This window comes from Polyodon spathula, chromosome 4 (assembly GCF_017654505.1).
Source record: "Polyodon spathula isolate WHYD16114869_AA chromosome 4, ASM1765450v1, whole genome shotgun sequence".
Lineage (NCBI taxonomy): Eukaryota > Metazoa > Chordata > Actinopteri > Acipenseriformes > Polyodontidae > Polyodon > Polyodon spathula.
This window is the reverse complement of record NC_054537.1, coordinates 35,606,417-35,630,856: the sequence shown is the minus strand read 5'-3', so window position 1 is coordinate 35,630,856 and position 24,440 is coordinate 35,606,417. Positions and strand designations below refer to the sequence as shown.

Below are 24,440 nucleotides of genomic sequence, written 5' to 3'. Positions count from 1 at the left end.
GAGGGCATAAGTGGTAGAAGTGAGGGTACAAGAGCAATGCTATTGTGGAGTAGAGCTGTCACATATTCTGTTTAAGCATAATGATAACACATTAATCCCATAAATTAACAACTGGGTTTATATATATACACACACACACACACACACACACACACACACACACACACACACACACACACACACACACACACACACAAATTCTTGGAGCCAGTAAGACAGGTATCATAAATAGGATGTTAAAAACAGCTCCACGTGGCGTGCAGGATGTGCTCTACAACCAGGAGATAGCAGGTTCAAATCCAGACTGTGTCATTGCTAACAGTGACCGGGGGTTCCTAGGGGGTGGCGCACATTTGGCCGAGTGCCGCCCGGGTAGGGAGGGCAATCAACAATTCACCGTGCACCAGCGACCCCTGTGGCTGACAGGGTGCCTGCCAGTCTGCAGTGTAGATATCTGTTGTCCTGAAGGCTTCACTGTGGATTCACAGTGCGAAATGAAGACGGCTTGGGATGGACACTTTTCGGAGGATGCGTGTGTCAGCTGTCGTTTCCCGAGTCGCCAGGGGGTTGTAGTGGTGAACCGGGATTAATAATAACACAATTGGCAATTCTAAATTGGGGAGAAAAATGGCGTAAAAATCATTGGCTACGACTACATTAAAATAAATAAATAAATAAATAATTTCAAGTAACAAACAAATGTAGTTTCATCTGTAGTTAATGTTATGACCACAAATAAAGTCAAATGGTGCTACAAAAGTCAATACTATTTGTTGACCAACAAAAATTACTTCAGGAGGCAAGAGAACGGATGATATACGCTGCAAATAAATCCCCCAAAAGGCTGTCTTTTCATTCTCATTGCCTGTCTTCGTGTTATCTGTAGGGGGTGCACAAACATGACAGAAACGCTAGAAAAGTAGTCAAGCAAATGAAAAAGATTACACCCGGAAATCAAACTTGAAACTTCTTATTTCCCCAAATCAATGGGAGAGCTGCATACTCAAATGTATAATGATATTGAGATTGACTGTTTAAATCCTTTCTAAAGTTCAAAGCCAAAAACAGACTGCATACAAGCAACCCACACTAAAGCCTTCCTACCAGGGGCTTGGGATAAGTAAGTGAAATAAGGTTTGACTGAAATGGCTCATCAGTCCCAAATGGGTTTAACAGGCTCAAATAGACAGCGGTTGAGGGAGGCATCAGACATTGGTTTTAAATTACCTGAGATTGCTTTGTGGTTTTAGTCTTCAGGGATGCAAAAAGACAAGATGTTCATTAAAATGAGCAGCACCATAGAGGATGACTGAGCAAAAAGTACATTTGTGGTTTTTAAGCTAGAGGAGATAAAAGTTGTATGAAGGCTGGTAATAGCTGAATTGGCAGAGGGGAAAAAGGGTGCTGTACAACGACTATTATTTCTGCGATGTACTATTATTTCTATTGAATTGCCTGTTAAAGAAAATACTATCAGCTATCTGTCCGCTCCAGCTCATACAAAACTCTGCTGCTCACCTTGTCTTTTCCCTTCCTCGTTTCTCTTCATGCTATACCACTACACCACTGCTCCGCTCTCTGCCCTGGCTCCCTATCGCTGCTCTCATCCAATTCAAAACTGTTGTACTTGCCTGTCGCTGGCTTCACCTTTCTGCTCCCTCCGCTCTCAGTCCCTGACGCCTCCTCAAGACACACTTGTTTAGACAGCATCTGTATACCTCACAACTCTCGACTATACTGGACTACAAGGCTTAAAGTTAACGTATATTTGGTAGCATTTTGCTACCCAAAACTTAATTTTCTACTTGTTTTTAATTATTATTTTTTTTTGCAGTAGCATTTTTCTGATACCTTATGCTGCAGTTTATATGACCGACCCTGAGTGAACACGTACATAATTACCGGTATTAGTGTTTTTTAAAACACGTACCTTCATAATGCGGGAAACCATTGCTGATAGAGCTTCGTGATTTGCAGATGGCACCCAGTTGTACCAGTACTTCCATCATCTTGTACTTGCACTGAACTGCTCCATACCCTGCCGTATTCTACTACTGCTCCTAATTATAACTACTTCCTGTATCTTGTGCTTGATTTTACTCTTATAGTTATCTGTATTCACGTGCTTTTGTAATTGCTCTTACTGAACTCATTCTCATGCATGTATCATACTTACTACATGCTGTTACTGGACTTTACTTGTATAAGCAAATATTTTTACCATAAGTTATCTGCTCTTTGTCAAACTCGCTGTTAAATGTAATTATTTACTCTATTCTTTATTTAGCTTTATATTTGAATTTGAACTTATTTGCTACTGATGTTATTGTACTTTATAACTGCCCCTACCCTGTAATATGATATTTAAAAATGTGATCCTGTGATATTGTGTAACAATTGTAAGTCACCCTGGATAAGGGTGTCTGCTAAGAAAATAATAGTAGTAATAATAATAATAATAATAATAATAATAATAATAATAATAATAATAATAATAATGAGGGGAATGTTTTCAATCAACATATTCTATGTTGAGGACCATTTCAAAACTGCCCCCCCCCCCCAAGGTTTATTTCTCAGGTAGATCAAAATACGGTAGTTTAGTCTTCTGCTATAGACTGGGCAATTTTCCAGCTTTGATTTTAGGTACGTGGATGTTGAGGGTAACTTTTTATCTTGCACATGCTGAGGTGTTTCATTTGTAATTCTAAACCTTCTTTAAAGGGGAACCATATGAAATGTCTTTATTTTGTGCTCTGTACAATTAAAACAACAATATATCACAGGGGTAGGTCTATAAAGGAAAATGTATATACTGTATAACATATGTAATTGGTATAACAGAATTCTTCAAGAGATTCTCAGGGTGCACTGTATAACAGAGGTTCACAAGACCCAATTTTAGAGTGCTCAGAAATTCTGAATCTGAAAATGGGCAAAAGCCACTGAATTAGCAGGACAGATCCTTGAGGTACACCTGTAGAGAGTGGGCGAAGAGAAGAGAGAGAGCCACGCCAGCAAACCTGGAAGGAATGGTTGGAGAGATAGGAGGAAAAGCAGGCAGGAGCAGTGCCTCAGACCTCCAGGTCAGAGAGAGAGAGAACAGGAGAATAGTATGATCGACAGTGTCGATGGCAGAGGGGAGGTCAAGGAGAATTAGAATGCAGGAGAACGAGGCAGCCCAAGGAGAGTGTCGGTTACAGAGAGGAGGGCGGTTTCCATGGAATGTGCAGGACGGAACCCGGATTGAAGAGGGTCAAGCAGAGAGTGCATGTTGAGGAAGGATGCCAGCTGGTGGTGGGCAGCTTACTCGAGAGAGAAGCAGGAGGAGAGAGACAAGGGAGAAAGTAGGAAGGGTCAAGAGAAGGTTTAAGTATTGAGGTGATGCAAGCAGTTTTCAAGGCTGAGGGAGGGAAGTGGTAAAAGGAAGAAGAGTGGGGGTAATGGATTGGAAGAAGCAAGTAGGAATGGGTTCCAGGGGCGCAAGTAGTTGGCCTGGAATCCAGGAAAAAGGAGCAAAGGTCTGAGTCAGATAGAGGTGTGAAAATTGAGAATATAATTGTTTATCAAAAATAGAATTGTTGAGGATTGTTGTAACTGCTTGCTACAGTCTCCTGGCTCCTAAACTTGGGACAACCACTGTAGCCACTGGGACAACCAGCCTCTTAGTAAGTGAGTCCTCAGCAATGTAAAGATTGTTGCCATAGCTTTTTTATTGTCAAGGTAGCGGGTTGAATTCAAGAAGCATTTAAGGAGATGAAAAAATTAAATACCTCATGGATAAAAAGGAACTTTAAAATTCTGTGTTGGTTTATGCTCTCTGATTATCGTTGCAAATTAAAATAAAAAATTAACTCTCCAATTAGAAAGTCACCACAGCCTGATTTAGTCCAAATACAGAGTTTTTATTTTTCCAGGCCATTGTTTTAATCTTACATTTAATAGGGCTGCACAGGTTACAACAAATTGATTCTATCGGTAAAGGATAAGAGTTGCAGTGAACCCACGACACTAATGAATAAAGGCGATATCACTGCACTGGCAAGTCTCTCTAGACTCGTCGGCTTGGAGAGAAACACTCTCATTCCAGATGCCATTGATTTTAATATCAAAAGGAAATAACAGCTACTTTATCCAATTTGTCAAAGGCCTGTACATTCTGTACAAATCAGTTGGATCATTAAAGGCTCAGAAGAAAGCTACACATTTGATGAAGCAAGTCAAACCACGGCAAGTGCTGTATAATCAGGTAGTTCATATAAACTGTAGTCAGAGCAGTTACCCATGCTTGGCAGCCCACCTAGACACCTGTTGATGTTTTCATTCTTTTGGTTTGTGTATTGTATAGAATATTTTGAGGATGTATTGTAACAAACCCAATTTAATGTGCTCTTAGTTGTTCTCTTGGCACAATTGCCCCAACCTTCTGGTAGTGATAAAAAGACAAAACCCCAGGTCCACTACATGGGTCTGTTGCACCACCTTCAAATACCAAATAATAACATTACAGTATATTAGCAATATGCTATAAATCCAGAATATAATAGCAATAAATGAATATCATGCCTAATTAACTACAGTATTATTAAAAGCATTGTGGACTACCTGCAAACTTGTGTGCAGATCACATCATAGTTCCATCTTGGATATAAGATAAGACGTTCTGTGCTGTACAAACATGCACTTCTGCTCAATCACTGTGGTAATACTGAATGCAAGCCCAGGTGTTTAGATCTGGACATCCTTCTGCTGTACCAGAGGAGCAATGCATTGTTTTTTACATACTGTGGGAGAACAGTTTGAATGGCTTTAATAGAACCTGTAATCCATGCCTTATCTTATTCTTGACCCAATAAAAACGAGCCGATTTATTAATCTCTCTGAAATCTGAAAAGCTGCTTAGTTGCAGTTTACTTCTGTACTCATGAAAAATAGAATTACCAGATTGAATTTTGAGTCTTTTTTTATGAGGTTTTTAGATAACAGGTGTTTACAGGGACTTGAGTTTCTTGTGAAGTTAATTAATGATTTTGGTTTTGATTTAAGAGCCTGGAGATTTTATTATTATTTTTTAATACCCAGGTCAGTCACTGACCCTCATGCCTCTTTTCCACTGTACAACCAAGCTGCGCCAGGGCTGTACTGAGCCCTCACGGTGCGGTTAAGGGGATCCTGGGCTGTTTTTCCACTGCAGAGCCGAGCCGTGCTACTGACGTCACACGCAACGAAAGACAGTTGTTATAAATTATTGTTATTTATTAACTCAGTTTGCCAAACTATGCGCAAACAAATGGTGTTCACAAATTAATAGACCAACGGTACATCAGTATCTGTTATTGCTATATTTTGTATACAGTATTTAGGAATGTCTTTAGAATCCACAAATTGAACCGATTAAATCAACTTATTAAAATTCAATTAGTTCTGTTGAAGGGGGAAAGAAAGATTTTAAAAATATGATTTGCCAAAGATATCCTGTTTTTAAGTTGTTGTTTTTTATAGTTGTTTTTTGTTTGTTGCGCAGCTTTTAAAATTTATTTTTTTAAGCGATTGCAATGAGAGCTGTAGTTGTATGTGTGGTACAGCTGTACAGTATTTTGTTTGACAATTTTTGTAAAGTTTTTAGAATTTTTTTTTTTTCCTTTTATAAATATAATAAAGGTCAAGGATGAGAAATTTCATAGTTGTATGTTTTTGAGAGTGTGAGTTAAGTGTACCGTACCCGTGGTTTATGTCCATCTGCTTCAAATCGTCAGAAATGTGGGCATAAACTTTCTCATTTTTGATACACAACTCCAGATCTTCCGGAACACAGAGAAACTAAAGCCTGCACATCCTCAATGTCCCAAGGCTGCACTTTTCACTCATCACAATCCCTGCTGCCCTGACACAATGTCTTGTGAGGCCATAGTTTCACGGTTTGGTTCTAGCTCTGCTTGACAGTGGAGAACCACCCGTACCAGTACCGTACCGAGCCCTCACGGGTCGGATCTGCAGTGGAGAAGGGGTGTCAGTGTCAACTGTTGATGCACCAGCCCCAACCATCCTAGCATTCTAGAATAAATGCATTTTTAAATAATAATGAATAGTTTTAAGTTTACATTATACCGCAAAAGATATTTGTACCGATCCAGAGAATAATTGTAAAAACAAAATGCAAAAATCTTTTTTTCTGAAAGCGGTCTGCTCCAACATATATTAAACATGTCTGCACAGTACAAGATGTATTTGTTATATTTCGGTATCATGGCTAATAATGATTTAAAAAAATGTAAACGTTGAAAAACATATAAGAACATATGAAGTAACAAAAGCAAAACTCTTCACTGCTTGCAGTAGATATACTTGTCCAATGCTTTTAATGACAAATTACTACAAATGAATTTTATTCCCATCTGTTTTTGTCCAGTTATTGTTTTATGTGCTACAGATTGAGGCAGATTTTTACACCATCATACAAGTAGCTAATTCTGCTAGAACTCCTTTCAGCTGTGTGGACGTGAGAACCCAGGATATTGCTTGCAGGGCAGGGCTGCTCTGCTGCCAGGATGTGGATGTTTACAACATTGTTCTTTGTTTGCTGATGATATTTGTTTTGATTGTACATGACTGCCATCATCATAAGTATGTCTGTTAATTTGATCATGAATCACGTACAGTATGAAGATTTGTTAAGGATTTGTCAAAATACCATTGCATCCTCTCCTGTATACAGATGTCACCCTGTGCGTAGCACATACCACACATTACTAAAATAAAAACATGTTTTATGTTCAGCAGTAGTTCCTGAGTACAATGTTTATTTTTGTGATTTGTGTGTGAATATGTCTTGTGTAGGTTGTCTGTTATTGTTATTACATCACACTGTTTAAATGGCACACTCTAAGCATCTTATAACAGTAAGAAACACCCCACACATGCCACATTGTCTTATGAAGAAATCACATTATATTCCAGACACCAGTACCTAGCCAAAGATGCAAAAATAATAAGTTCAAAAGGTGAAAAACCTTGGTTCAGAGCTTTCACAGGTCACAATTGAAATGTGCTTTGAGGCCTTTAGTTCACATTAGTTCACATCACAGAGCCGCCACACAATTGCTTTAGATAGACCAAGTGCTTATTGGCATGAGTTCAGGTCACGTAGAGGTGTACTCGCAGAGCTACAAGAGGAAGCCTTCTGGTGTTGTGCCTTACTGCAGCCAGTGCAGGACTTCATCTTATATGAACATCACATATAAAAAGTAGAATTAACATGTGTATGAACTAATTCCATCTTTTGTATAAGGCAAACCTCTTGTAAACTACCATTGTATTATACAGAGAACATTATAATCAATGTATGCAATACTGCACACCTCATTAGTCTATAATTTGTTATAAGACAAATATGTAAATAATTAACTGACTGCAATTAAATGCTTAAAAGTCATCTGAAAATGCAACATTTGTTTGGCTTGTAATCAAAATTCATTCAACATAATTATCATATTGGTGCCATCCTCCGCACTTAAGCATAATAAAACATAGCTGGCTGATGGCGTGCAAATTTATGACAAGTAAAACTAATTCATTTCGAGGTAGCTGTTTACTGTGAAGCCAAACTTGCAGACTAAATATATCCTTCTTTTTGTTAGTTTATGTTAGTTCTAGTACAGGGAGACAGGAGAAAGGGTTTTAAGTGGCTTCTTATCCCCAGCTGGGGTGCATATATTCTATAAAGAGAGCGCTGCTTGGTTAGGACGTTCTTTAGCAGCATATCCAGGGTTATCAGTGTCTGTCAGCCTGTCTTTGCATATGTACATGTCACACTTTTATATTTTTACTTGTAGTTGAGGGATTTTTCCCTGGATTTGATTATTATTTGGTAATATCAGTTATTTTCGGTTATTAATAATAAACATCACTCAGACGCATATATTTTCAGTTTCTATAATTGCATGTATGTATGACTAATATACAAATCTTAACTTTCTGTGTTGAGTGAGGATGTCCACATTTAGGATTCAGGCAATGTATAGCTCTGGCTTAAAACTTTGCATTGCCATATAGAATTAACTAATTTTGCTTCATAAAGTCGAATGAAACCTGCTAAATAATATTTTTATATAGTGTCTTTCATAGTGGACCACCATCACAAAGCGCTTTACAAGATACAAGACTACATACCGTTTTGTAGTTTTCTATGTACTTATCAGAAAAAAACTGACAAAAATGGAAAAATGTGACATTTCGAAATCTAACATGAAATACTGTACTATTATGGCTTTTGGCAGACTTTTGCCTTTTTGTAGTTTCTTAGATTTACATGATAGAATATCTAAATTATGCTCATGTAGTTTTTTTTCTGTCTCAAAAGAAGACTGATAGTTATAATTCTGTAATCTTTGAAGTGGTTGGGGATGTACAGTATGTTACTAACTTATTTGTTATTATAACTGTGCTCTATATATGTCTGTTTTAGTCTTTTTTTTAATGCTCACCCCCCCCCCGCAGCCATCCCCCATCTAGTCATATCTAGGAAAATCTTATGCTTGAATTTGGCCCCATGATACCAATACACTTTCTAGAAAACAATGGAAAGAATATGCTTTTATTTGTTTACATATATTTGTGGTCCAATCACTGAAAGTGGCGAACAGAGCAGCCAGGTCAAGTAGATATTCTGTCTTTGTTCTCACTGACATTGACACTGTTGTACTTGAACCTTGCTGTTTGATAGAAACGTAATACCATATCTCAACCATGGCTCTAAAGGTGAGTGAAAGGTATTAATATATATTTTTAAGTCGTGAGATATTAAACCCAGGGGCTAAACGTCTTTTAATGAGATTCTTTGTCCTGGAGGAATAGTTAAATGGACAATTGCTTTGTTAACATAATTGTACAAATTATGATTTTTAGAAGTACTACAGTACTTTATACAGAAATGTAATTTATTATTAAAAGGCATTCTTGTATAAAGAGACATGAGTTGAAACTTAAATGTCACAGTGTTATAAGGTGAATGCTTTAAGCTTATGGATGGTGACAGATTATACTGAAAGTATAAATGCTTAAATTATATGCCACTTGCGTTCCATTAAAACGATTGCATGACACTGTGACAATAGTCTAAATATATTTGTTCACATATGTTTTGGTTTAATTTAATTGTACTTCAGTTGTGAGTTTGTACCAGATGCTTTTTCGTAAAGACAGGGACATGATATCATTTTATTAGATGGCTAATGCCATCAAAAACAGATTTATTTTATTATTATTAAATTATTTGTTTTATTAATTTAACTCAAACGTAGTTGTAGTTATTATGACACAACCCCATTCTCCATCTGTGTTACTTTTTACTGATTTCTACTGGAACAGAAATACAAACTTTCTCTGTCTCTGTCGTACTTTAAATAATTCTTGTCCCCTTGGCTTTTGACTTCAAATGAACAGTCTCTGTGAATTGCCTTTGAGAAGGAATTGTGAGAGTAATAAACTGTATTATCTATTATAATAACACCTTCATTGTTTTGTGTCACAAAATAGCATGGATTTGAACATTTCGATGCTCGTAGAAATTAGTATTTAGTAATAATTCAGTGGACCTAACCCTTTGCACAACAGATTGTGAATTTGAATGTGATGTTAAAAAAAGAATGATTTGTTTTTATAGGTGACTGCAGCTTTGATGAATCATACACGACATGTGGATATAGCCAAGCTAAAGATGATGACCTTGACTGGGAGCAAGTCAACACAAAGGTGAAACCATCTTCAGATCCATGGATGCCATCAGGTCTGTTGACTCATGAATTTCTATTTCTCTCTGCTGTTCAGATTAAATTTGATCCTACTGTGTTTAAAATCACTAACTATTAATTACATTTTTAAAACACACCTGGGTCTATTCAGTTGATCAAAGGTACATATGATCATGATGGTATATATATATAATATATATATATATATAGATATATTATATATATCTATATATATATAAAAAATTTAATAATATAAAACCGTCAGATGAATTTATACTATGAAAGTCCACAATTTCCGTTTGTAATATGTATATTTGTCACGTCAAAGTCAGTACAAATTATAATGATAGATCAGATGCCTTTATCTATGGTGACTTTCAGGTGTTACAGGCAAGCTTAATATGTATAGACAGTGCAGTTTACAGTAAGTACAAATATTACTACTAGAATAAAATAAGAACTAGGATGCAGCATGTTAGGATTATTATTTATTTATTTTATTTATTTGTTAGCAGACCCCCTTATCCAGGGCGACTTACAATTGTTACAAAATATCGCAGTACAAAGTATTGCATTATAAAATATCAATCACAGTACAGAATATCATAATACAGATAAAAGCAGTTATGAAAGTACAATAAGATCAAATTTAAGCAAGAGAAAAATAAAGAATACAATAAGGTATAAGTAAGAGCAAGTTTGACTAAGAGCAGCTATAACTTATAGTATATATTTACTTATATGAGTAAAGTCCAATCAGAACATGCAGTAAGTATGATAAATGTTGAGATTTCCCAATAAGAGAAAATACAAAAAAACATTTTACTCTGCACGGTTACCTGAAGTGTAAAATCAAACACAAGATACAGTTATAATTAGTAGCAGTAGTTTGATGTGGCAAGGTATGGAGCAGTTCAGTGCTAATACAAGCTGATGCGAGTTATATCTACAATGATGTAGTAGTAGTGTAAAAGTGTAAGGATAGTGCATTAGTTGAGGATCCAGTAGTGTGGTGCGTAGGTCAGGGAAGTCCTGTGCAGAGTAGGAGAGGTAGCTGAAGTACAGCCTACTAGGGGGGTCTTAAGGAGGCAGTGGAAGGCAGTGAGAGACAGTGTTCTACTGTATTAGAAGCACTACAGTGTCTCCACTCATGGTTCTGAAAGGGTTTATCCATGGTAATAAGCCAGTATTATAAAGGGTATCTCACATTTTAAGGCAGGTGGTTTTTCAAAACCAGTCCTCAAGTATTCCCAACTGTCCTGATTTCAGTTTCAATCAAATATTTGTTTTTAATAAGCATTGTTTTCCAGTGCGCACACACACACAGGCAGGCAGGCAGGCAGACACTTGCTCTAATGTCCCTGTTCATCATCAGATTGCTATACTTTTACCTGTACATTTTTTTTAAGTGTTTTGAAGGCACTACTCTATTGTGTGCAAAAATGGTCCTGTAATTTATTAAAATGTATAGTGCTCTTTGAAAGTTTTAGCATAGCTGTTATGGCTTATTGAAATAAATCTCTCTTTATTGTATTGTTTTCATTACTGTCTCATTTGAGTATCAAAATGCTGTTCAGTTTTTAGCAAAATGACATCGTAAATGTCATTGATTACATTTTATTTGTTAAAATGATGACTTATGAATGCTGTTGTAAAAGATTCATGTCGGCAGTTCCTGGTTTTGAAACAATTATAAAATACTTTCACATGATACCAAAGGCATTGTTCATTGTATAGTTCTTCTGTCTGGAATAAAATCACAAAATGTTTAGTCAGTTTAATGCAAGACTGGAAGCTCAGCTGCTTACTCCACTGACAGTGGCAGAATTAATTACAAAGATATTATTAATTTCAAGCCATCTGTACCAGTAAACTCATTGTGTGCAACATGCTGTTAACTTACCTGACAAAGTAGAAAAAATACAGCGTTTACCTTTCTGATGGAATTGATTCATGTCAGTACACAAAGGCCACCAGAGATAACATGGTGGTTAAACTGAACATTGTAATGTATTGTAACACAAGAACCTGTGTGCAGCAAAAAATATATATTTGTGTTCTCCCCAGAGACTCAAGTTTGTTATATTCCCGGGCAATCTTAAAATGTCCTTCATATTTACTTATTCATGTGTAAACTCATTACTTAAAGGGGTATCAGGGATAAACAAGAAAGTGCAGTATTATATTTAACTGATGGCTGGAGTGCCCTTTATATTTTCATCATCAGTTATAAGCAAATACATTAGAAACCTCAGAAATGTCATCCGCCTTCAGGAATCTCCATTCCAGGGCACTACTATGCAGTAGATGACCATGGAACATTCAGAATGTCTGTCTTTAAAAATAAATAAAATAAAATAAGCAGATGGAAAGAAAAACATTTTCAAAAGGTAAATAAATTAAAGATTTTAAGATTAAAAGTGTTGAAATAGGTACTACATTACATACTGTGTGTTTTCAGAGTGCTCAGCAGTGTGCAATTTTTGGGAATGTGTGGCTATTACTGTTTCTAAATTATTGAATTATCTTGTGATAAACTGGTCTGTGTAGTAGTGCCTGTGGCTCAGGTTTATACCTTGCTGACCAGATCAACTGCTGGACGGTATACCCTCTAACCAGGTTTCTGTTAATTGAAAATACTCATTAGAAAAGCTACATATAAACCATATCCATAATACTTTGAGCCCTGTATGCAGATCAAACCCAAGAGTGAAAACCCATGAGCGACACGATCATATTTGCAGGCCCCAGAATTAGAATGTCTATGCAACCTGGGTATTTATTCTTATCTGTGTTTTCTGAGTGATCTGTGTATTTTACAATGGTTTTATATACTAGATTTTTTTTTTTTTTAATGCTATTGTTGTTCAATATAAAACTATGCAGTGGAGTAAAAGAATCAAAGAAAAGTAAGGCATGCAGTGCTAAACAGTACCACACATTTTGGTGTGTTAATATACTGTACACTCTCAGGCTCTAAATACTCTCTCCTCTCTTAATTGTGATTCATTTAGCTCTTGTAAGGCGCTAGCAGTTATGACTGGTACAGTACAACAGAAGAACGGCTCCAGCAACCTCCGTGGAAGCTGCTCAAGATACCATTTCTTCAGGTCCTCCTTGGAGAGAGCACTGTCTGACTGCAACAGTGACATTTAGTACCATTTATATTGGTTGTTAGGTGGATACGCGTATGTAGAAAGAACAGGGCTGACTGCCCAAACCCATTTTGCTGAAAGACCTTTCATTATAATAATAAGTTCCAATAATATATTGGGCAACAATCTCAGAGTGGAAATATCCACAGCACCGGAAACCTCTTTCCAAAACAAAATAATCAGCTAGTATCTGTAGGTGGCTCTGAATGAGAAAACTGTTCATTTAGCAAGTGAGGAAAGTTGTTTTCTTTCATTGTTAGAATGTGAAATCTCAGAGGAAGACAACAACAAACAGAATAAACACAAGCTCAAAAGTAAAATAAGGTGAAAATACAATTGAAAAAAAAAAACCCTTTTACGAGTTGATTACTATTCATTAGGAATTTAGATCCTTTTTATGTGGGCAATAGGAGTGAATCAATAATACTATAGGCTCGATGGGTTATAAGTCATTCATTATTTGTTGTTGAGTTTTAGTCAATAAAACAATGCATTGAGGTGCTTAGCACCACAGCAGAAACACTTTTTGTTGCTTCACCCATCTCTCCCACACTCACAATGCACTGTAAATACATTGGCTATACATTGATACAGTATTTGTATCATTATTTAATACTTCCTTTGTCAGAACTGCAATTTTCTATTTTACAACTAAGATTTTTTTTTAATACAACCTAATAATAATAATAATAATAATAATAATAATAATAATAACAACTATAAACAATTGCTGTACACAAGGTAGTCTAATAAACATAAATACACTTGCCACCAAAGTCAATTACAATAGTAGTTTCACATTCACAATATTATAGAAAATAATTTGGAGCCACAAAATGCAATTGTGCCAACTGAGTTTGTTTAGAACCCAAGTACTCTGGGGAATGTGAGCTTATTCTGCTCTGGGTTCTAGCACAGCTTCCAGTGCCTTATCTCTCAATCATAGCAGCGCTTGGAAGCATGTTTCCTGCTTTAAGCCCATAACTCTAATAATCTACTCTTAATGCACAAACCGTGTTAGACTGAAAAAATAGAACAGATGATCCACTTCCACAGCACCATCAGTGATTGAACCTTATTGCCAGGGATTTACTTAAACAGCAGTATTCATATTTATTAATCACAATTTATACAGTGCATGTCCTTACCTAGCTATGCCAGTGCCTGGGTTAATTTAATTGTTCACTTTGACGCTGCCATTGAAATTGAAAATAAAGATGTGATTGCGTGATGTACTGGTTTTGATCTGAAACGCCTTTAGCAGTGTTAATTCGTAAACTAGATAGTGCTGGTCAATGTTGGCCATTCCAGTCCAGTTCTTTGTTCCAGTGATGCTCTAAATTGTTCAATTAAATCAATTAAATTTCCACCCTGATCCTAAAGCGGTTATTTTTGTTCATTATACCTGTTAAACCTGAAGTAGAATGGTCCTCCAAAACCAGAATTGCCCAACCATGTGATTGGTGGTACATTGTGTGTTATTTGAAGTATTTTCTGGTAAAACTGTGTCTAAAAGAGAAGACTAGTTTTTAATAACATTTTATAATTAAGTCCAGTACAGTTCTGATTACCAGGGGTTACAGTACAAGCCAGTTTGGTGCATAATGACTCCGAGTTGTGGGTCCATTTTGTCTGCTGGTATATAATCCTTGGTCATTCCTTCTTGAAGTGGTGGATTGGATTGCTAATTTACTTGCTAATGAAATTGCTAATTAATTTTTGAATGAAGTGGATGTAAATTGTTAAATGGTGTCTTAGGTAAATTACATCCTACTTTCTCATCTAGAGTTTCTACTGTATGCTGAGTGGGAAACAGATTGCAAATATCAACACACTTTTAACAGAAAGGGGGATGTTTTCTGCTTTTAGTCAATAATGTGTTTGAAAAGAAGAACACACAAGCATGCCCTTGCTAATCCTAGCAGCCAGAATTTATACGGTTCACACAAAGGAGATGTAAAACTGACCTAACTGCTATAATACAGAAATCAGCCAAGAGCCAGTGGTATCATTGAGAATAATTTCTGTACAACTCCTGCAGAAAACACAAGGTACTAGCTGTGTGCATCTTATCTCTTGGCGCATATCAAGGACACCAGATGCAGTAGTTAGTTACAAATCAGTGATAATATGTGTTATTTGTCGGTGCTTCAGTTTCCAATATGAACCATAACACCAACCAAAAAAAAGGCTGTTATAAGTGTCCCTGGGGAGATGGCATCATATCCATCTGTGGGTGAGAAGAATAATTGGGACTAGCTTGTGAATAAAGATTACTTTATTATATTACAGGAGGTCAGGACACAGACACTGTGCAGCATTCTAAAATAAGTGGTTTGTGCCGAAACAAGAGCAATGCCTTGTTATCTAAGTGTGTTCTTTGCTAAGAGTACGAAAATGCTTATTGAGAGAGCTTAAGAAACATCCCTTCTTTGTTGACCTGTAGCATTTTCAGTGGGATGAATAACTTAAAAAGAAACAACTTTTCCTGAAAGGTGTAAATGAGATTTCACTCCAGTGAGTGGGCACCATGCATGCAAATTACAAAAATGCAAAACCTGTAGTATTTGAATGGTGGTCACTCATTCTAAATGGGCAGTGCACTAAAACTCATACATTAGGAATGGAAATTTAAAATATGACTAAAAAATCTAATTCCCGCCCAGGTCTCCATGCAATATTTTATAATAATAATATATATTTTTTTATATAGTGCCTTTCATAGTGGACCACCATAACAAAGTGCTTTACAGAGGTAGGCTGTGAACTGTGCATTATATGCAGAGCCACTTACAATAGGACACTGATTTAACATTTCATCTGCAGGATGAAGCACAGGGAGGTTAAGTGACTAGCTCAGGGTCACACAATGAGTCAGTCACTGGCAGAGGGGGGATTTGAACTGGTGACCTTCTGGTTACAAGCCCTGGACTTTAACAACTGGACTACACTGCCTCCTATAAATAGACAGACTGACTTATGTATCTGTTAGTTTCAGCAACAAACATTAAAACCACTGCTTTGCTGTATATGCTTTTACATGAGCCTAAGGTTCTACATATAATATTCCAGTTGGGTTTTACTACAATAAAAGAATATTAAAAAGCAGAAGGACGGCACTGGTTTTGCACGCTATGCTTGGATTAGGCATTCTGATCTTTTTTTTTTAAAAGGTCATTGTTTACAACTGTTTGTTTACAGGGCTTTCTTTCCTAATTGAAATGTATATTAAACAGCCTCCTTGTTTATCCTTGTGCCCTTGACATGCTGGTGTGATTACATTGTGCACTCATTTAGGCATATTTAGCCACAGTGTTTGCATGGACATATGCTTGACTGACTTAACTGTCCAACTGGAAACACACCGTTTTAAATGAGATACAAGTCACTGACATCACCAGTTGTCATATACGCAGAGCAAAAACACTTATTTTGTACAGTGTAGTCAATATAGCCATGGCAGATTCAGAGAATCTGACAGGTCATATTCATTAAGTATGGGTACAGAGCAGTCATGCACAGTCAAGACCTATTCTAACGGTCAATTAACTAATATAGGACTGGATTGGAACAAAGAAACGGACTGGAGTGGATCTCTAGAGCTAGAGATATATGCATTATAGCCCCCTGCATTTACTGGCATGCTAATGATTTACATATATTTCATGTGTTTCACCAGTGGGAATTAAATGTAAAAGATGTCTTTTACAAACACATCCCAATAAGAATTGTAAACTTGGTTGCTTTTCTGCAGGAGAATCTGCCTCTAACCAACACAGGATCACCAAGCGCATTAAGGCTCTGTGTGATATTCTTTCTTGTCGCTTCTTTTGTTTCGGCCACTCAGTCAAGCTCTGGGAAGCCGAAACAGGAGTTGACCGCTTAGAGCCTGGAGGAAGGGCTGCCCTCAGCCATGAATTCCCTGAGGTTTCCTCCTAACAAATAAAAAATGTGTGAGTAGGGGTTTTTCCTTACCCGAGTGCTGAGCGGTTCATATTTAGTTCTGCAGGCTGCGTGGTCGGGCTGGAGAGGCTGGACTATTTCCCCCAGCGCAGTCATTTTCCAGGGGATGGGCCTTGTCTCAGCTGCTCATTTCCATTATTTTTTATTTGGGAGGGGGTAGGTGGCGTGCGCCACTGTGGGGTGTGTTAATCATTATTATTTTTCATTCATAGTTTGGCGCATGGTCATGTTTTTCCAGCCGGCCTTATGCAGGTAGCTTTTGCACACCCACAGACGAGGCCTCTGGCCAAATTTAATATTCACTCGGGCCCTCAGCGCCCATCACAGCAATCGTGCCCCGAGCGTCCATCACAATACATCAAACCATCTACAATTGCTATCAATAAATCTCATCCATGCCGGATTCTCTGTGCTGAATAAGGAGTTTTGGGTGAAGTGATAATTGTGTTTTAGACACAGTTCTACTCTTTATCAAGCCAGTTCCATAAATATTTTTAAATAAAAAGTGGTCAGGGCAGGGGTGAGGTCATTGTCCTCTCATTTATTTCAGCTGTTCTGGCCTGTGTTTGAAACAAAATGCTGTACATTTTAAAGTTTTGTATAAAAATGAAATTTTGGAAACAATATGGTGCATGTGCAAACCAGGTACACATTGAAGAGGAGTGCCTTCTTCCTGAGGTTAATGAAGGTTTATTTGGTTTACCTTTGTGGCAGTGTTGCCCCGCCCCGTGTGTATTTCGGTGTTGTGTGTTAATGTTGGTGTATAGTCATTGGCACACGGGATATGATATGGGTTATGCACACAAGTGTTTAAAGTGTATATTTGTATTTAGGCACAAGGATTGGACAGCACTTCATGTGCAGGTAAAATGTAATAATATATAAACACGGGGAATTGCACTTTTTTATTAATTCACGTGCAGTTGTACCAAGACTCCAATTGAATGATTGATTAGCAAACGAGTCTCAGTACAGCTGCATAAAAGCAGCATGTTTCCACTCACTCTGGGTTGTGTGTTCGGTGAGTGGAGAACGGGTGTGGACAGAATTTAAAACGAGAGCTAAACAAAGTAAATATATAACTGTTGATTTCAGCTCACCGTGTTTGTCTGTGTAGTTCGTTTTGTTTGTCTCTTTGTTTTGGCTAAAGTGCCGTGTCCTGTGTTTTGTTTGTCTTACAACCGTTTATTTTCTGTCTGTTCATTTATTAAATGCTGAGCGCAAGCAAGCGCTCAGCTTCACCAGAACTCCACCTGTGTTTATTTTGTGTTGGTTTCTGTTTCTGGTCTGACGTCACCCACTGCCGCCATCTTTGTGACAACCTTGCAGACTGTTTGTTTGTTTTTTGGAAAATATGTACTGCAAATATGTATTTCTTTATATAGAAGTCATTGTGTTAGGTTTTGTGTTTCTTACAGTGAAGGAGAGGGTGATACTGTGTCAGGTCTGTGAAAGAGAAAGGATATGTCCTCATGTGACAAGAAGTGAAACAATATCTTATTATTTACTAGTATAGCCATTTCTTAGTTTACCCAGTATCACAAACATATGTTAACATTATCCTAAAAACAATCCTGAGTGAAACAATAAAGACTGCGTGGCAAGGGGCAAAGAGTACAGAACTATCATTATTTCAGTAAAGTGACAATGAAAGGCTCTAGTGACTGAAAAATAGGTAGTTCAAAGTATGTGCTAGCAGTATAATTTTGGTGCAGTAGTTATACACTTCCTGACTCTAGAAGCCTTGGTAATGACTGGCTGCTATGTGAGTGATTACTCTTCTAGGCATCAGTGAATGCCTTTTTTCTTCGCCAGATGTTTTCACTTTGTGTAAAGCAGCAGACATAGTATTTCAGGAAATAAAGTGGTGGGAACAAGATGGAAACATTCTGTATCCACAAAGTAACTACAGTATCATTGATTTAAAATAACTGCTAGATATCCCTTTTGCCATTAACAGGGACTCAGTATTGTGATGCCATCTAAAAAAATTTGTTCACATGAAAGAACTGGAAGATTCCTTATGTTTTTGACAGCCTGTGATAATTAAGTAACTCTTTAAAGTAATGGCTGTAAATTCGTAATGTCACAGGAATAACAACTAAATATCTTAGTCAGTTCCTCTGAATTCTGAAGTAATTAATTTTGAATTCAGCCCTGTTAATTTGTGGATTTCCATGTTCGTTTCATGTTCCTTTGTAACAAATTATGTTGATCACATGTACAGTGCTTATAGAAAGTCTACACCCCCTTTGAACTTTTTTCACATTTTGTTCTGTTAGTGCCTCAGAGTTTCATGCATTTAAATGAGGATTTTTTTCCAACTTATCTATGCACCATACTCCACACTGTTAAGGGGAAAAAAGTTTTTATTGAGAGAAATATATATATATATATATATATATATATATATATATATATATATATATATATATATATAATACAAAACTGAAAGATCATAATTGGATAAGTCTCCACCCCCCTGAGTTAATACTTGGTGGAAGCACTTTTGGCAGCAATTACAGCTGTGAGTCTGTTGGGATAGGGCTCTACCAACTTCGCACACCTAGATTTAGCAATATTTGACCATTCTTCTTTACAGAACTATTCAAGCTCTGTCAAGTTCCTTGGGGAGCGTTGATGGACAGCGACCTTTGAGTCATGCCACCAATTTTCAATTGGATTTAGGTCGGGGCCCTGACTGGGCCACTCAGGGACATTTACCTTTTTGTTTTTTAGCCACTCCAGTGTAGCTTTGGCTGTGTGCTTTGGGTCGTTGTCATGCTGAAAGGTGAACTTCCGTCCCAGTTTCAGTTTTCTTGCAGAGGGCAGCAGATTTTCCTCAAGGACTTCTCTGTACTTTGCTCCATTCATTTTCCCTTCTATCCTGACAAGTGCCCCATTCCCTGCCGATGAGAAACATCCCCATAACATGATGCTGCCACCGCCATGCTTCACAGTAGGGATGGTGTTGTTTTGGTGATGCTCTGTGTTGGGTTTGCACCAAACATAACGCTTTGCATTTAGGCCAAAAAGTTCCATTTTAGTTTCGTCAGACCACAAAACTTTTTGCCACATGGCTACAGAATCTACAGATTTCTTTTTGCATACTTCACAAGGGATTCAAGGTGGGCTTTCTTGAGTAATGGCTTCCTTCTTGCCACCCTGCCATACAGGCCAGATTTGTGGAGTGCTTGGGATATTGTTGTCACATGCACATTTTAACCAGTCTTGGCCGTAAAAGCCTGTAGCTGTTGCAAAGTTGGCATTGGCGTCTTGGTAGTCTCTCTGATCAGTCTCCTTCTTGCTCGGTCAACCAGTTTGGAGGGTCGGCCTGATTTAGGCAGGGTCTTGGTGGTGCCATACACCTTCCACTTTTTAATAATTGTCTTCACCATGCTCCAAGGGATATTCAAGACCTTTAATATTTTTTTATACCCATCTGTGCCTTTCGACAACTTTGTCCTGGAGTTCTTTTGAAAGCCCCTTGGTGCTCATGGTTGAGTCTTTGCTTTGAAATGCACTACCCAGCCCAAGGAACCTACAGGAACTGCTGAATTTATCCTGAAATCATGTGAATCACTACAATTTAACACAGGTGGAGGCCACTTAACTTGGTGTGTGATTTTAAAGGCGATTGATTACACCTGAGCTAATTTAGGATTGCTATTACAAGGGGGATGGACACTTATCCAACCAAGCTATTTCAGTTTTTATTTTTAATTAATTTTCTACAGATTTCTAGAATATTTTTTTCACTTGGAATTTGTGTGGTAGGATGTGTAGATAAATGAAAAAAATAACTATTAATGCATTTTAATTCCAGGCTATAAGGAAACAAAAAGTGAAAAATTTGAAAGGGGGTGTAGACTTTCTATCGGCACTGAATAAAGCATGCATTCATGCATGAATTGACAGTTCTCAAAATCTCCTGGTGGGCAAATAAGGATATATGAGGACTGAATTCAAAATTAATTGCTTCACAACTCAGAGGAAGTGCAGAAGATATTCAGGTGTTATTCCTGTGTTATTCAGTTGGAATTCATTATGAATAATTTTCTGCCATTATTTTAGTGTTAGCGTATTTTCTTTTCTTAAAAATATGTTTATTTCTTGTTAGAAACAGAAGTTTTACAGAACAAACCGTAAACATTCAGTTGTGTGTCTCCTCTAAATGCAAGTCATATGTCTGAAGACTTCCTGGAATTTGGAAAGTAAACTTGGAACAAAAATTAGAATGTGAAAGATGTAAACAGAATTTATAGAACATTTGCCAAAAACAGTTCTAGTTGGTCTGCCATAATAAGTTGCTTGTTCCTTTTCCGTATTTTCACATATGTACACTTTTTTTAATAAATTGTGCTGTACAGAATAGATTCAGAAGGTACTATTGTATATCAGATTACATTGCTTTATTACAGCAAACAAATGATGAGAGCATATTCTGAGACAAATACCTGAAAAATAAAACTATGAAGGGACAATTACAACAAAAAACCAACCAAACAAAAAAAAAAAAAACATTACTAAAAGCATTTAATGTGGTTAAATCACATTTGATATTCTTTATGATATTTCTTATAGTTTGCCTGCCTGCACCAGTCCTATGGAATCCCTATATGGTTTATGTTCCTGTTTGTGTAAAGCAGCATGCCAATTTTTTCACTGGGTATTCCGGGAGGATTACTGCTTAAATAAGCAAGAAGACAGGAATGAAAATTAAGTTCTGCAGTCATTATAGATGCAATTTATACTATATTACAAATATCAATTTAAACTTGAGCAGAATGTTGTTTTTTTATGTGTTAATGCCTGCTTCATAATCCTTACAAACAAGATAACACCTTACACTTGCTTACCCTTTGTATTCTGTTTTAATGGGAATTTCACTCTAAAAACAGCCCATAAAATTGGATTGCTCAAAATCAGGAGCAAGAGTGAAATGCTTTACATGGCAGCAATACAAAATACTGTAACTGGAACTCTCCTTTAGGGCATCATTTGTTGCAAGGTCACGTACAATAAATCTTAATGCCTACAGTCACTATAGGCAGCAATACATTTCTTAAGAGATAGAAACTGTCCCTAGGGCCTTGGGTTAAATACAATGCTTTTCACTTTCCCCTTTTAAGTCAGTTTCCAGGGGATGACACTGTTGGTTACTATACATTTCAAATCTTTAAGAGCCAATCTGTTTATAAAGGTAAAAGAAAATCATGCTGAAAGTACTTCGAAATTCAAGTTTAAGGCTCAATAACAACTGTTGGTAATACAGTGAAACTATTATGGGTAAAGACATTTTAAAGTTAAAAGAATGCCCTCTGAATCTGCAGAATATTTATTTTGTATTTGTTTGTTAATCCATTATTTGCATTCCTAGATATCATGTATTCCTGTTTTTGCACTTACGGATATTTGGCACATGCAAACTCAACTCACTGTTTCAGATGGGGGGTGGGGAGTATTTTTATATAACTATGCATGTTTAACAAAGTTATGTACAGTATACACAGTCAGATCTATCAAACAAGGCTTTTAGAAGTTGAAGGCTACACCTTTTGCACATGTAACTCGTGCCCATATGTGGCAAAGTGGTTTGTAGTGCACAGGTACAGTGGTGATGCGGTGCTCAGGAATGACAGACACAAGAAGGTGAAAAAGGAGCCCTTTATTGGCTAACAAATAATAATAATACTTGGCTCTACACAATGATGTGTGTCACTCAGGCAAACCACAGGGTTCAGTCCTGAAATAATACACTAAACAAGATAAACACAACAGGGTCACAAGTCCAGAGTGAGTGCTCTTAATGAAAGTGCTGATTTACTGGTTTATTTGTGTACAATGGTGAAGTGCAGTCTGGGTTTAATTGCTGGTGGTTTAGCTACAGCTCCCGGAGGTTAGCCTTCTATAATGACAAGCAGAGACAGTTAGCAACAAACAAAGCAATTAACACTTATGGTAATTAATTACTTCCGTTTCCCAAACAGGTCCTATCAGTAACCATAGCAGATTACATCGTTCCATCCCCTGTTATACCCTTAGTCACGTCCAGTTCAATCACGTCTCCTCCAATCCATAACTGACACATTGCATACTGCATTAGGATGATGACTTTGGGCATTTTGATGCCGCCCCCTTCATGGATGGCTGGTTTCCGACTGACCCTGGAATGAACTGCCACACCATCCAGTCCGGGGCACCCTGTTATACTGCCACCTCACAGGTCGGGAGGGAGATTGTTGACTAGGATTCATTTGCATTCTGTCATACCATAATATTGATTAGGAACACAAATTATGGAACAATAAACAGAAAAAAACAAACAAAAAAAAAACAGTTTTAAAAAAACATTTTATTCACTATTCCAAGTCATGTAAACACAGAAAAGTGCAGTTTTCAGAACAGTTATACTGGTATTCTGATAAAAATTTCAGAAAACACGGCAAATTTAAAAGTAACAGCTTAATATGCACCTGTATTAACTAAGTAAAGAACAGTTCCATTATCTAATTAAGCAGCAAACCATATCACAACAGCAGTCACTGCCTTCCCTCCAGTAGCTCCTTGCATATTTCACTGAGCAATTATGGCCAGCACAGTTAGATTATTTTAGATACTGTTGTTCAATGTGATAATTATGAAAAGATAAAAACAGATAAAATTGCCAACTTCATGTTACTAAAGGGGTCTCGAACTATCATGGCATTCTTTGCCACTGTGAAATATCTCATCATAGCAATGCTAAATTGAACAAATCAAAAGTGTACCCAATGGATAAAAGCCAACTGGGCTCCTGTTATCTCTACACTACCTGAAAACTAATTCTGTGAGGAAGACTGGCCTGTCTTTCCTGGAGTCATGCACTAAGCCAACGATAGAGGAGTAGAGGAGATGGCTGCAATTCCAAAGCACTTTACAAATCAAATCAACATTTAAATCAAATCAGCCAAAGGTGAAATAACGGGGGGGCTGGGGGGGGTGAAGGTGAACACGCAACCTTGTGGTATTTTGGAATTGCATGTATGTACTTAGGCTGTTTGCTAAAATAAATAGTTGAAACGATTAGATTAAAATATGTGTATTTGATAACATAAAAACATAATTAGTTTGGGGTCCCAGAGCGGCTCACCTATAGAAGCGCAGCCGCGATTGGGCATTCCAAACTGAGTGAAAATCAGGGAAAAAATAATAATCTGACACACTAAATATAAAGAAATAAATAAACACAATTAGTTCCAGTATTGGTTAAAAATAGAGGTTAGGGATAGTGGTGTCAACTTCTACTAGATGTTTATCCATCACTGTCAAAACTAAATTAATTCAGTAACGTTTGTTTTTTATTTGCTTTTAATTACCTGAACAATGTATTTTATTACAATCTGTATTGCTTGCAAATGGAGGAACACTTTTTTAGAAATGTTTGACTTTTGTAGGGTACTCATTCAAAAATTGGGGCTTGTTTTATACTTTTATATAAATATTTTAAACCTGTACATTCACTCAATTCACTTCCTTACCTAAAGCAGTGCAAAAGCATGACATCATCACTTTACACCATATCCACTTACAG

At 37.0% G+C, this 24,440-nt stretch overlaps 1 protein-coding gene across 9 annotated transcripts in view; it reads left to right on the top strand.

Annotated features, from left to right (window-relative positions):
• Positions 1 to 24,440, top strand: part of LOC121314478 (receptor-type tyrosine-protein phosphatase mu-like) — a 275,442-nt gene that overhangs the window by 53,990 nt on the left and 197,012 nt on the right. For all 9 annotated transcript variants that reach the window (XM_041247804.1, XM_041247803.1, XM_041247802.1 and 6 more), the window contains exon 2: positions 9,662 to 9,784. In XM_041247804.1, the coding sequence (XP_041103738.1) occupies positions 9,662 to 9,784 (123 nt within the window). The remainder of the gene's footprint in view (positions 1 to 9,661; positions 9,785 to 24,440) is intronic.